Source organism: Neopelma chrysocephalum, unplaced genomic scaffold, assembly GCF_003984885.1.
Source record: "Neopelma chrysocephalum unplaced genomic scaffold, ASM398488v2 Primary Assembly neopelma1_26, whole genome shotgun sequence".
Taxonomy (NCBI): domain Eukaryota; kingdom Metazoa; phylum Chordata; class Aves; order Passeriformes; family Pipridae; genus Neopelma; species Neopelma chrysocephalum.
The window spans coordinates 21841356-21856528 of record NW_020897695.1 but is presented as its reverse complement, the minus strand read 5'-3'; the positions used below and the strand labels follow the sequence as shown (position 1 = coordinate 21856528).

Here is a 15173-nt window from a genome sequence, read left to right as displayed (position 1 = left end):
TGCTACCATGCTCAGGTTGTGAGTGAATTTTGTTAATATGTAAGTTATTTGAGGAGTTAATGATCAGTTATCTTGGAAGGGATGTGTTTATTAAAATTTTGCACGGAAGTGTATGATACAAAGTAAAAATACAATGCTTTTCTCCATTTTGCACTTTTGTAGCATCCCACCAGCTGCATTAGATTTATTCGATTATATGCTTGCTCTGGATCCCAGCAAACGCTGCACAGCTGAACAGGCTCTTCAGTGCGAGTTTCTGCGAGATGTGGAACCATCTAAAATGCCTCCTCCAGAGTAAGTCATTTCCACTGGTAATGGTCCTCACCTCTATGGAATGGGAATGTGCACTGATTTCATTAAGCTTATTATGTTTCAGTTAAATTAGATGGTGGCAGAACAAAAACATTGGTATATACAGTTGTGGAATGGTGATTCTGCAGTAGAATGGTTGTGCTGCTGAGTGACTCTTACACCGTGATAGCCGTGCTTGTGAGCATCTGAGAATTGTTTCATTTGTCATTCCTAGAACTAGTTACTGAGTTACTTCCTTTAAAGAAAATACTCTACTGTGAATGTTTCTAATGTTTACAAAACATCATTCCCCTTTTATCTCTGTTTATGGGGTCTACTTTTTCCAAGGGTTTTAAAGTCCTCCATGAATCTGAATTGCCTTCTTTGATGGTAGAATGACACTGGGTATAGAATTCTACAAAGGTACCTGAGAGGTAAATTGTTTCCTGAGCCAGATGAAATTCTTGGTTTTACAGGCAGGAAAAGTGATCCTTTGTGCAGGATTTTTCCTGTCAGTGTCTCTGAGGGCAATGTACTGCAGTGTCCAGTAGGATTTTGGCAGTGACCTAATCATCATTTTAATCAGCACAAATATTATTGAAAGAGGCCCTGAGGAAAACAATGAGAAGGTATTACAGAATCTGCAGGTCTCAATTCTTTCCTCAAGATAGCTGTCAGAACATAGAACATTCAATATTGTTTGAGTAAATTGAACCTTCAAGGCAGCCTGTACTGATTTCTTTTTAATTAGTTACCAACTGGAAAAAATGTTTGCCTTTTATCTAAGGATTTTATTAAAACTCTTTCAAGACTTACCTGTTACATACACATAGTTGTTACACAGAATCATAGAATGGGTAAGGTTGGAAGGGATCATAGTGGGTCATCTGGTCCTCCCTGCTCAAGCAGAGTCATCCTAGAACACAGGATTATGTCCAGGAGGTTCTTGAATATCTCCAGTGAGACTTCACAGCCTCTCTGGGCAAATGTTACTAATGCTCCTGAAACATAAGGCTAAGAGGTTTCATTGCCTGAATGTGACTATATCACTGTGTGAAAATCAGAAATCAGCAATCTTAGGCTGTTTGCTGAGTCTCAGAACTACTTGTACAGAATGTTGCTTTATGTGCATTTTAAAGTAAGTGAATGGGAAGAATTTTTATTCTTCAGGGATGTGGTAATGCATCCATTCTAGAAGCTGATATATGGTAATTCAAGACAAACCAGTCATTGGTGTCCTTTTATAAATTAAGAACTACACTCACTTCTGACAGCGTGCACAGGAAAGTGTTGACTGTTCTCTTGAAAGACTGAAGTTCTCTTTTGGGAAGAAGCAGCTGTTCATTCAAAGAAAGTGACAGTGCTGATTGCAGGGATGGTAGGATACTTCGCACAGTGAGTTCTTGCTTGCTTCCATTTGTTTTTCAGAAAATACTTGGCAGGTCTTTGACCTGCTGTGTGGAGAGAGAGAGTAAAACAGTTGTCATAATTGCCTTTCCAGTGTCTCTTGTCATCTGTCACCTAATTTTGCTATGTTCCTGGGTGACAAAACAGCTAAGACAGTTACTAATATGTAATAGGAAAACATAAAACACTGTTCTTACCGCCTGTCTCAGTATTTCTGTTATCTATGGATGGGTCTTCGTGTTCCATAGGAAATCAAAATTGAGCTGCCTGCAGGAAACTGTAATGGAAGGACAGAATTAGTGGCTGATGAGTTCCTTAGGAGACTTTTGTCTCTGCATCTGTCTCTCTTAAAGGATCGAGACATCCCTTGTTCTTCCTAGTATCTCAGCTTTGCTAGCGTTAAGTGCTATTTGTTCATGCAACTTATTTCTGCAACGTTTTTCTTTTTTTTCCCCTACTTTTTTGGCTGGCTGTGCCAATGTAAATACAATGTAAATACTACATTGCCATGTCTACTATTGTGGACAAATATTTGACCTAATGAGGCAGCGGTACTTTTACAGGACCTTGAAAAAACCACTTTCATATTGATAACTTTGTCATCTGTTACTATGCAAATTGTATTTCATAGCAAGTGTGCAGCATTGATTTTGAAGTCTTGAATTATACAAATAATTAGGGTTTTCTTAAGTATGAGTTCAAGAAAATAACATTCTCATTTTAAGATACATGTTCCCCTTTTCTGCTAGAAGGACTTGTGCTTCTGAAATAGGCAATCGATGAAGAGATTTCATCCAGAAAAAGCAGGTCTGAGATTTTGCTGGCTTTTGAGTGTTTTCTGATGTATATCTGAGTTCCAATATGTTCATCTTTCAGTAGTTACATTATGTATAACTTAAATATTTATTTTACCAGTATGGTTAAATAAAAAGAGTTCTGGGATAAAACTGATTATCTCTAATCATTCTTTGCAGCCTTCCTTTGTGGCAAGATTGCCATGAGCTGTGGAGTAAGAAACGCAGAAGACAGAAGCAGATGGGCATGACTGATGACTCAACAGCAGCTAAAGTCCCTAGGAAGGATCTGTCCCTAGGCATGGATGAGAGCAGAACCAACACCCCACAAGGCATGCAAACTTCTTCCCAACTCAAAACTCAGGGCAACTCTAGTGTAGCACTTGGTCAGTAATATTTTCAGTTCTTATAATTACCTTCTACTTGGATTGCACCTCTAAAAATTTTGGGTGTTATTTGCAGAGTATTGACGTCTCCTGGATTCTTGAGGGAGTAACAGTATTGTAAGTTAAATCTTTGTTACAAGAGATTTACCTTTGCTTTTGGAAACTTTTCAGTTTTACCTAATTTTTCAATCTGGTCAGAGCAACTACCTTGCTTGCTCTGTATTTTGAGGGGATTTTAGCTCTTGCTCATCCGTAATTCTTTTGTGATCCTACAAGCCAGTAGCCGTTCAAAGTTCCTCACAATCTCCATAGATTGGAGAAGCGTTATTGGTATTGATAAATGGATCAGAAGGCAGAGTTTAGAACAGTCATCATTTCAAATGGAACGGAATCCATCTGCATGTTATGATAGTCTTCAGCTTTCCAGGTTGTTGGGGCTGAACCAAGTTGTAAAAAAAAAAACCACTGAAAAACACCTCCAGAACCTCATATGCCATGAAGTATCTACCTCCGTAGATTGCACAGCCTTAATTCTGAAACTTAACCAGAGTATCTTGCTTGAGACTAGTTTTATGAATATAATAAGAAGAGAAAAGTAATGGACTATATGGACTCCATTTGAGGTAGTCAGCAGTTTAGTGATAGTTCTCTTACACTATGTAGAAATACACAGAATAACAACACCAGATGGATACCTGATAAGATTAATTTAGACCATTTTTGATTGTGCAAAGTGACCGTAAATCCTATGGCATTGATACAGGAGTTCAGCTGAAAACCAAACAGATAATGCATTTGTAGTACCTTAAAATTCTTTAATACTAACCATCTTGAATCAACTGTTAATTTAACAGTAGAGCAGAGCTCCAAATAATCTGTGCAAAGATATATATAGGAAATGGTCATTTTGATAATATTTTATTGCAGTTTATTGCCTCTTGCTCCTGTTCATCTGGTTTCTCACTGTAAACCAACTGTGAGCTTCTGCTACTCCGTATGTTTAGGTTAAAGTTTTGGCAGCATTTTCAAGAATGACTTTCTGTAGCCCTTTTCCCCCCACAAATGAAAACTGTTAGAAGTTTAAAGAGTCCAAAGGAGAGTTGTTATTTTCTTTGTACTTTTATAACAGGTAGCCTGATAAGAGACAAGTCTATTAGTCATTACTACTAACCATGCAAAATAATTATTCAGACCTATGTTGCTCTTTACCCATACATACGTAGAAGTATATATCTAGGTAGAAGACATTTTAATTTGCAGAGGAGCATAGAGGTGTCTTCTGTATTAAACAAAACACCTCTGGACATCATAATGCACTGTAGATAATATTATCAATAAGACATATTATATAATCTGCATCTTGCAATTTAACAGGAGCTGTGTAGAGCTCAGTAATTCCGTTCTGGGAGACACTGACAGATTTCCCAGAGTACAGTTTGCTGTTGGAATGAACTCGAAACTAATGAAAGGGTACAGATTAGTTTCCCTGTTTGGCATTTTTCTGATGAATTTTCACTGAGAGTCTGAGAGAAGTTTAAGTGTTGAGTATACCATATTCAGATATGACAAAATCGACTGTTAATCACAACATCTGAATGAGACAGCAGTACAAGGCATTATAAATCACAATTTTTTTCTATATTGCCAAATGAAAGTGGGTTTAGTTTTATATCTATGTAAAGAGATAAAAATTTTGAAGTGCCTGGATCCCGCCTGAGTAGTTCCAAGTGCTTGTATCCTGGTGCACATCTACAAGTAGTGGGTTTTGCAGCACTTTCCAGCTGTGCTGTTCTTAAATCTTGCAAGGCAAATACTTAATATTTTTATGTGTGTGACCTTTTTTCTTGTGCGTGGCTTTTAATCTGCTGTGAATTAACATATTGGTAAACAAGCAAAAGGACAGAATGTGTTCATGCTGATCTGGGTTAAAAAAAATTCAGGGCTCTGCCAGCACGGTCACAGACACACTCATTTTCTAATTTTTAACTACTTTCTTCTCTAAGCCATCTACTCCTAGGGCATGTTTAAATCCATGCTGCTTCACTTCTTTCAAAATAAACCACCACAACAGGTGTTTGAAGCTAAGAAACTAAGGTTGATATCCCAACCTCCTTATTCATGTTCCCCTGCATCATCATACTCTCCTCTTATTTGTGGCAAACTCCATTTAAATGAAGAAACTGTATATCATTACATATTTCCTGCTACTAAGTGATGGACTTCTCATCCTTCAAGCTCAGCACTTGCTTTTGCATTTATACCCTGAGCTCCTGGGCCATGTAGATCCTGGTCGCTTGTGCAGGTGTTAGAACCCAGATGCTGAATTAGAATGGGCCAGAATATGACTGGAAATGCGTTTTGCAGATGGCTACTTTTTGAAGGGACGTGATATGTCAAAGATAGGAAGTTTTGCGGGGATTATATATCTTACAGCTGCCTAAAGCAACTGGCCTTAAGCCTCAGCTTAGTTGTATTGTAGAAAATTGAGCTCCAGCTTGACGTTTTTCCATCTGTCCAAGTGCATGTGTGGACCTCATGGAAGTCAATTTCTTTATATTGGATCTTACTATTTCCTCTAGATACTCCCCCAAAGGCAGTTAATATGTAAAAGCATTCCATTTCTGTGTTGTCCAAACCCATGCTTTGCCTGTTCTGTCAGCTATGCTAGATTAGTCTTCTTTTGAGTTTCTGAATTATGCAAGTTCTAAATAATACTTAAAAACACCTTTTTTGTCTTTAGCGAAAACAAGCACTGGACAGCAGTTAAACCAGAATGAAGTGGCAATCCTGCTAAACCTGCTACAGTCTAAAACAAGTGTTAGTTTGGCACAGTTTGCCCAAGTATTGAATATTAAAGTAAACCCAGAGACTCAGCAGCAACTAAATAAAATAAGTCTTCCTGCTGGAATTTTGTCAGCAGGTGAAAAACAGTCAGAACAGCAGCAGCAGCAGCCGCCGCCGCCTCCGCCACCCCCACCAGAGCAGGAGCCTTTAAAACAGCAGATCGTCACCCAGCCTGCTGTGCCACCTGCACAGCTGGGCCAGCCTAAAGTTGAGACTGATGCTGCCCAGGCAGCTGTGCAGAGTGCATTTGCTGTTCTGTTGTCTCAGTTAATAAAGGCTCAGCAAACAAAACAAAAAGATTTTGTGTTGGAGGAGAAGGAAAACGGATCAGGAAATGAAATGTCATTACAACTCAGGCAGCCTCCAGAGCCCTCCACTCCTGCATCTGTCAGCCGGGACGACGTGGAATCTCCAGCACCTGGCTACCCACATCTGATCAAGTCATTATATATGTCTGGAGGTACTGAAGGCCTTTATTGCTAACCAGCAAATACCTTAAGCACTGGAAGTGTAATAGTTTGGGGTAGAGAATTAACGTGTTTGCCATATGAATCTGTGTGAGTATTGGAGATTAAATTGATTTTGTCACATTTTATGTCTGGATCATAGAATTTCTGTCTTAGTGTAACAGGTGCCATGGAGACAGAGCAAACAATGTTCCCCACACTAAGAGGTACACAAGTATTAGCGATGAAGCACTGATCATTATTCTGGGGGGCTGGGGTTTTCTTAGTGCTGTGTGTGGTGGAGAAGACAGTCTTCTCTAGCAGATGCATGAATGGAATTTGCCAGTTTTGACTGTGTGTTTAGGTAAATCATATTTTGGTGAGAGGATATTTTATTTTGGGGTTTCAATGCTGACTAGAGCAATTGCTTAGTGTCAAATTCTATAAGTGACTATTTGTAACTGTCGCACACATGGCTAAAGGTTTCTATTGTAGTACAGTCGAGGTTTCCATACTCTTCTCACTGTTTAGAGCTCTGTTCATCTTTTTGGATTGCTATTTCAGTTTCTGTTATATGGTGGTGTATGTATTGCTTTGTGGTTTGCAGCTGTTGAAAGAAATATTCTGAAGTGCTTTGGGGCTATTTTCTGAGGGTTTTTGGTTTTGGGGGGTTTTTTTGAGTGGTATACTTTTTTGTTCATGATTTTTTTTAAACCTAGAGCTTTGCTGTTCCTTGGTAGGGTGGCCTTTTGTCCCTCGAGACTTTTATCCTATTCGTGAATGTTTCCTGATCCCTCTTTGAATTTTCTAGTGCTTACATGTTGCTTGAGTTTTGTTTCGGTTATTTGGTTTTGGTGGGGTGTTTTTAGGGAACTCTTACTGTTTTTCTTTAAACTGCTTGCCTGGTAATCTTACTTGAAGGAGAAATCTGCATCATGCTCCTGAGGGAAATGAGCTGTTGCCAAATTTTGTTCTCCAAAATAATTTGTATAACTACTGATAAATTTAACTAATAAGTTAATGAGAATTGAAGTAACAAACCTCTGTTTTTCCAGGAAAGTCCTTTCTTTTCTGGTACTGTTACTGTATGTTTTTATTCCATAGCTTTTCTTTTTCATCTTCTTAGGTCAAGAGGATTTGGTTAGGCAGTCTGAGATGAGGCTTGTAAACCGAACGCCCGAACAGGAGCGCCCTCGGATCCTGCCTCCAGATCAGCGTCCCCCCGAGCCACCGGAGCCTCCGCCTCTCACTGATGAAGACCTTGATTATCGGACAGAGAATCAGCATTTGCCTATAACTAACTCTTCAGGAACAGATCCTCATGCAGGAGTGAAAGCAGCTCTTCTGCAGCTGCTTGCTCAGCATCAAGCTCAGGCGACAACGGAGGAGCCAGTACAAACGACTGTGGATTATCAGGCTAGAGACTCCTATGTAACAGGCCCAGACTACAAGGATAACTTTGGATCATCGTCCTTTTCATCTGCCTGTTACAGCAGTAGCGATGGAATAGGAAGTGGATCATCAGGAGTATTAGAAAGGAGGAGTTTCCTTGGAAACTCGGATATTCAGTCTTTGGATAACTACAGTACTGCTTCATCTCACTCTGGTGCTGCCCCTCCTCCATCAGCCTTTTCAGAATCCTTTCCCAGCTCAGTAACTGGTTATGGAGACATTTACCTCAACACTGGCCCCATGCTATTTAGTGGAGATAAAGACCATAGGTTTGAATACAGCCACGGCCCAATCCCGGTTTTGGGGAGCAGCAGTGATGCCTCCACAGGGCCAGAGAGTACGCACTCTTTGCCCTCAAAGGTGCACAACTATAGCTATGGAAGTAATTTGCAGGAAAACCCCAGTGGCATCAGCCACATGCATGGACAGACTTGGACTTCTCCTGCCCAAGGACCTGGCTATTCTCAAGGATACAGGGGACACATTAGCACATCTGCAGTGAGAGGGCGAGGCAGAGGATTACCATATTGAGTATCTGTTTTTCCTCAGGCACATCATTTTTATCTGGAAAAACTTCCCCCCCCCCTTAGCTGCAGTTTAAAGCAGCAATTCAACAGACTTGAATAATGTTAATTCAACAGCTTTATTTTTATGTGGAAAAGGGTCTTGCATACAGTAGGAAAAATTAAAAAATGCTTACAACTCATGCCGTCTGAAAACTAGATAAATTGATTGTACATGTTCACAGACTCTAGTTCTGAATTTTATTTTGTATTTTGGCAGTTTTAAGTGGATGCTAAATTTAGGGACATCAGCTTTTTATGGCACTCTTTCAGATCTTCTGAACTATGCACATTTGTGCTTTTTTTGTAAGTTTGGACCAAGTTTTATGTAAAAAAAAAAAAGGAAATTTTACAACAATCAAAGCAGGGCACTGATTTATTTGGTATTTTTCTTTTTACAGAACTACCTTTAGTCAAAGGTCACTGTCAGTCTTTGCACTGCTTTCAGTGTTATTGTGGAAGGTGTACTTTGTGCTCATTTCAGATAATAAAACACAACCTTTCTCTTGATGCAAAATTTTATAAATATTTGGTCAATGTTTTTTCTTTCAAGAAAAAAAAAAGAATGGATGTTCTGGTTAAATGTCCATCTCCCAGGCTTGTTTATATAAAAACTGTTTTACTTGAATGGTAAGTGCCTTAACATGTAAGCTTAAGGTCTGCAAAAATTTGGAAGTACTTTATAGATTGGTATGAACATAATACCTAAACCTAGGTAGTTAACAAGAGAATTCAGATAATAATAAGAAACTCAAATAGGTCATAACCTTGTGCTGTTTACTTTACATGGGCCAGTTACTTAGAGACCTGATCTTACCTTGGTGAAATCGTAATTTCCAAATTGAACTTCATGAGAAACATAAAAAGTGAGGAGCAGAATGAAGAGTGTAGCTTTTCCTCAGCTCCCTCTTGGAGTTGTTGTAAGTGTTTTAGTTCCTCTGCCAAATAAACTATACTTCATATGTCCTTACCGAGTGATAAAATAGTTTTTTCTCTTAAATGTCAACAGCAGTAATTACTTTACTTTGTGTGAAAAGCTGACATTCTTGTCTTTTTACCACAAGTACTGCATTGGAGAAAGTAACCAAAGGAAAAATGACCAGTATTTAAGGCAACAGCAAAACGTTTGACATTAGTTCTAATTCTCTGTAAACTTGTAATTGTGCCAATTAATTGATTTTATATCTGCTATTCCACGGAACATTTTAATATTGGAATTGAGTCTCTGAACAACTGATAAAATTATTATAGTTAAAACTCTTATCAAGAGCCACTCCTCATACTAAATACAACTTCCAGCATGTTTTTTTCCTTCCTTTGACAAGTGGTCTCTCTCCTGCAGAGAGGAGGTATGGTTATATTTTGCCTGTACGTAAAAGAATGTTTTGAAGCCCATATTGGAAACAATTTTCCAACTGATTATCCAGTTGACAAATCGGTACCTTATGTAACTGAGTGTTTAAATATTACTTTTTAAAAAGTAAAATTTCTACTTACACTATTACAAACGTAGTCTTGTCAGTGACTTTTTGGATTTTCAGAGTAGAAGCCAAAGCTGTTGGTGTTTTGTCTTGATTGAAAATCCTGGTTCCTATATGGCTAAATCCCACCCTGTGGAGCGTGGAGAAACTCACTTCACTAACCACGTAGATTTTGAGGATCTGGCAAATGGGGAGCAGAGAGAGAGTCCTGCTGCCTACGGTGTCCCTACAAGTCTGGCAGTTGCCTTCACTAGACACAGTAAAAAAAATCCTGAGATCTGAAAATAAAAGTGGCCAGGTCAGAAACAAAGACTTATGACCTGAATAGCCTGTGCTTAAGAAAAGCAAAAGCTTCACGTGAATGACAGTGCATTGGATAGTTTTCCTTGAGTAAGGACACCCTTGTAGTATTTTTCTGCTAGTAAAATTATAAAGACAAAAATCATTAGTGTTGTTTAGATATGGACAGTGTCAGCTTTGTTTACTAATCTTTAAAAAACCCAGTCCCACAGAGATACACAGATTGCTGCCTTTTTTTTTTCAGAATCAAACAAAGGCCTTTCAAAGCTTTTAGGCAGTTACTTACACTGAAAGTGTGCAGTCTGGGGTTACTCACCTGCAGTGTAACTGCGGGTGATAGTTGGCCTAAAGTGCAGGTAAGTTCAAATGGAAAACAGATCTCAGAAGACTAAATGAATTGCCTTCCAATAAAAAAATGCAAGGAAGATGTTGTGTCTCCTACTGCTTCCCTTTTGGAGGTAAATTTTCAACTCGTTTAGTTCACCTCATTTAGTGCAGAGAAGTGAGTCCCCTCTGCCTGTGTAAAATGACAGTGCAGTTTCCTTATGGGCTGGCAGTACTCTGATACATTGTTCCACCAAAATGGATTTCAGTCTTTGGCCATGAGAAACATGGCCCGAGCACAAGTAATCCTGACTATGAGGAGAGAGAAGGGGATACAATAGACTTGACTGCCAGATGAATCAGAAACAAAACTCTGGCACGCTGTGGCAGATGAGTACTGTACAATGACTTTTCTCCAGTTTAACAATGTGACTTTGCATTTGCCTGGGACAACAGTGTTGGGATAATTTGGAGGGAAAGTTAATGTGTTTCCACATGTGATAATTCTGAAGAGATTACAGTCTCTGTGACCTAGGGGATCTTCCTGGCTCTTTTGCTGGCAGCCTTTCCTCCTGGGCCAGTGGAGGCTACGCACGGGCTGCGTGTGGGTGAGGAGCTCTGCCCTGCTTCTCCAGGGCAGCCCTCTGGAGGTGTGGCAGGAGGATTGTTCCTGCAGCTGTGCTCCCCTGGCCCCAGAGTTGTCTAGGCAGGTTAGCAGCCAGTGAACTGGCGGGATTTTATGACTGTAGGTCCACATTCATTTGCACCCAACCTGTCTATTACCTGTCAACATTTCTTTTGAATTAAAACACATGATGAGGAGCTTTTGACAGAATTTTACCTTTTGAGCAAACTCCACTCAGCAGAGAGTCTGTACTAGTTTGGCAATTTACATCATGTGGCCCTGGCATTTTTGATGCAATAGTAGACATTCTGAAAACTGCGTTATTTTTCTGTGGAGCTGTGGCTTTTTTTACTTCCCCCCTCATTCCTTTGGGGTTATATTTTCTGTGCTGCAATTCTGTGCTACAGAGACCTGGACACTACATCGAAAAGTAAGTGTTGTGTGTTTGTATTTCTAAATAAAAATAGTGAAATACTGTAATAATGGACTATCAAGTAGGAAGTACTTCATTATTTATATTAAGTGGTCTTTAGCCATACCAAGAGGAAGAAAGCAAGCACAACTGGACTGCTATGACCATGACTTAAAACACTTAGACTATTATAATTCTTAAACTCAGCCAAAGGAAAAGGAAACAGCTTTTATGGATTGCTAGTTGTTATGCTGAACAGAAGGAGCAGTGTTAGGGAAAAGGTGTAAAATACATGTATCCTTTAATATAATTCCTTGGAAAAATAATTTTTAAACGGCAAACCTTTATATTTTCTTATGTTTCCATAAAATGTGGTATATGTTAAATTTTCTCCATCCCACAGTAGTGTAAGGTGCTTTCTAGAAGCAAAGGCAATAAGTGCTGTGTTGTAAGTTCTTACGGTTCTGAGTGCTCTTCTCCTTTTGCTTGTTGCAGGAGGCAGTTTCGGTTTTGGTGAAGTTTACAACTGGAAGAGTTTAATAGATAATTGTGTGGTAAAAACTAAAGTACTGAAGTAACACAGGATACCTCTTGTCTGCAGGCAGATTAGATCTTGGACCATGTTTCCAAGAGAGGAAAATCTCACATGTACTTCCTGATTTCTTCTTTTCATTAATAAAACACGCAAGTGTTTTACATACAACATTTCTCCCCAGTCTATTCTGTTACTGTGTTTTTTACATGAGGAAATTTTAGCTATTTCTTGATAGTTTTGGGATGTTCTACATTTGCAGAAGTGTGTCATGAAATTAAGGAATTGCCAGAAAATTGTTTTGAATTTGTATTTAAAAATGAAATGACCTTGGGTTGACTTAAAATTGAATTAACGTGCTTATCAGGGTGAAGAATACTTTATTGCAGGAGTTATTTCAAGACAACCTAATTTAAAATAAATTGTTATGCTTCAGCTTGCTTACTCTTTGTTATTTTAAGCCATTTGTATATAAAATGTATTGTGTGGCCTGTAAATAAAATACACGGAAACTCGAAGTCTTTGTTTTCCCTCTCTAGTTGTCAAAAAGCATTTCAAAAGAACACTGAGAAAGTTTTTTTAGTATCCAGATGAAAATAATTTTCAGTGTGTTGAAATTCTTTAAGTTATTAAAAAAAAAAATCTTTGCTGCTCCAGTACTGTTTCCAAGGTCTGAAAGTACAATGCAGGTTTGCAAAAATTTATTTTAAATTACCCAAACCGGGATTAGGTTGCTTCTCTTTTTAAGGAATGCCTACAAACCCTGACAGGCCATCTGGATGAACGGGATTACAGCTACCAAACTCCCCAGTGTGGGAGAAAATGAGTCAGAACACTTTACAGTGACAGAAAGAAGGGGAGAGAGAACTTATTTGACAAATAAGGGGAACTGTTTCTTTTGCCAGTCAACTGTTCACATTGATGGAGCTTGAGGGTTTTGCTTTCAGAATCGTGTGCTCATTATGGCTGCTTATTTTGGTGTGGGTTTTTTTTATTGCCCCCGAAGAGAACTCACAGTCAGAGGAACCTTGAGTCTGAGCCTATGGTAGTGTTTTTCTTCATGTATAGCAGCCCTTGCTTAATAGGCAATGCTCAGATCATTTTATGCAGCATGGCTTCAATTCCGCTACAGCAGTTCCTCCTGTGGGCACTTTGGACGTACTACTGATATGGCTAATTTTCATAATATGGTGAATGTATCTTTAATGGGACTTCTTGCAAAGAGGCTTTGTGAAGATTTTTTTCAGTATTAGAAAATACAGGGTAGAAGAGATATAGCTGGTTAGAAAAGGGAATACTTGAGGGTAAGCATTACATAAACCAGGCTGGGAGCTCCTGGTACGCACAAGCACATCGGACAGCTGTGTGCTGCCCTTAAGGTAACTTGGGGGGATTAACTGGTTTCTGTAGTTAGTATTTAGCTTGTGCAGATGTGTGTCTGTGCTGTACTACCTCCTGTGTGCTAGGGTACTGTGTTAGCTGCTATAATATAATAATATATAATAATGGCCCATCTTCGCGAACGAAGATTCGGGGAAAGGTCTTTTACCTTTCCAGCCTGCGCAATGGATTTTTTTAGGTGAGACACAGCCTGCGCTGAACTGAGCCCACCCTTTAATCCTAAGGTTCATCTGCCGGGGCCAAGCAAGCTTGGACAATGGCAGTGAGGTCCTCAGGACGTAGGTTTGTTTAGAGTGTCCTTCTCATAGATGGATGGCCACACAGGGCTAACGACCTCCATCAGGCCAGGAGACCGGGATTTGAACCCGTGGTCGCAGCAGTGAAAGTCCTGCACGCTAACCACTAGGCCACCAGGGGTCTCGTTAGCTGCTATAGGACATAGTTATAAGCAAGTGTTTAATGTGCGGCAATGTCTAATACAGGTGCCTTTTTTCTTTCATGCAAGTTCTTTTCAGACCTGTTTTACAAATGCACACAGCATGTCAGCAGGTACTGTCATGGGGGAAAAGCACACTTTCTCCTGCTCTTCAAATGTCTTCTGAGGATCTTAGTTTTGCCCAGGTGGCAGTGGTAGGGAAGTACTGATGCCCTGCTGCTGGAAGCACCAAGAGTTGCCAGTGCTCTCATAGCTCTGTCTCTAGGTCACCCTGAGCAAGGAACGGGCTGTACAGAGAACTAGACAGAAGCCTGACTTCAGGAGGTGATTTTCCCTGAGCAAGGAAGAGATCATTACTTAGGTGTCCAGCAAGGGTATTTTTACTTTCATTCTTCATCCTGACCAATTGGAAAAAGGATCTATGGGAATGGTTTCGAAGCAGGACCTGGTCTGGCAGTGGTTTTTATTTTTTTTTTTCTCTGCTTTTTCTTACCACCATTATCCTTCAGAGAGCTTTTGGATGTTAGAAACCACCTGCAAATCAATGTAGGGTTGAGAGATCGGGACTTCTGCTTTGCAGCTGCTCCACTGGCAAAATATACATGGAAGTTACAGAAGAGGAGCATCCTCTGCCTTTCTGTGCTAGTTAAAACGAAAACACATCCCCACACCGGAAAACAAACGATGCTGTGCCCAGTCGACAAAACCAGCAGCCAAAATTATCCATGTGCAGGTCCTGTAACCTTCCCTGTCCCACAAATACTGTTGAAAAGTCATGTGATCCCCAGGCTGGAATCCTTGCCCTCAAGACAAGGCAGGCAGTGGACCCTCCGGCAGCGGCAGCACAGGTACGTTCCTGCTTTTTTGCAGAACAAAGATCAATTGGAACCATTTTTTAAATCTCTGTTTTTGTGAAAATCATTCACTGGGGGGAGGTGTTGGGCAGTGGACTAAGAACTACAGATGACATGGGAAATGAACAGAAATCTATTAATGCTGTATATGAGGAGTAGTAAATAATAGTAAAAAAAATTTCTGCAGATGGTCTGGCAATTCCACATTGGGAGAGTATTACTCTGAACCTGACAGACTTTAGAAGCTATGTACATTTTTCTCCGCAGATTGCTTCTTGTTATGGATTGCAGATCCTGCTCTGAGACATCCAAGCAAGTACATACAGTTACACAAAACAGTGAAAGAAGACATGCAGGTGGTAGTAGTAGTAGTAATTTTTATTTGCAAACTGTACTTGCAATTACAATGTTGCCTTCTCAGAAAAATGACAAAACACCCAACAAATTCCACAGAATTTCACAAACCTGTTCTATCAGAAATTCAACTCTATTTCAGCTTCTAGCATCAGGTAAATCGTACATGGCCTTCCCTTTCAACTGATCTCCTGCGAAGCTCCAATTTGGTTTGGGTATTTGTTCTTAGTCTCAACTGTTAGAATGCAAATTGCTTCCTGACATCCAGGGA

General features: G+C 39.6%; 1 protein-coding gene across 7 annotated transcripts in view; it reads left to right on the top strand.

Moving 5' to 3' along the window:
• Nucleotides 1-12371, top strand: part of CDK13 (cyclin dependent kinase 13) — a 48574-nt gene extending 36203 nt beyond the window's left edge. For 2 of the 7 annotated variants that reach the window (XM_027675848.1, XM_027675846.1), the window contains 4 exons: nt 163-294; nt 2673-2878; nt 5619-6182; nt 7295-12371. In XM_027675848.1, coding sequence (XP_027531649.1) covers nt 163-294; nt 2673-2878; nt 5619-6182; nt 7295-8151 — 1759 coding nt within the window. In that variant the 3' untranslated portion in view covers nt 8152-12371. The remainder of the gene's footprint in view (nt 1-162; nt 295-2672; nt 2879-5618; nt 6183-7294) is intronic. The other 5 variants (XM_027675852.1, XM_027675851.1, XM_027675847.1 and 2 more) reach the window with 5 other exon arrangements.
• The last annotated feature ends 2802 nt before the right edge of the window (nt 12372-15173 follow it).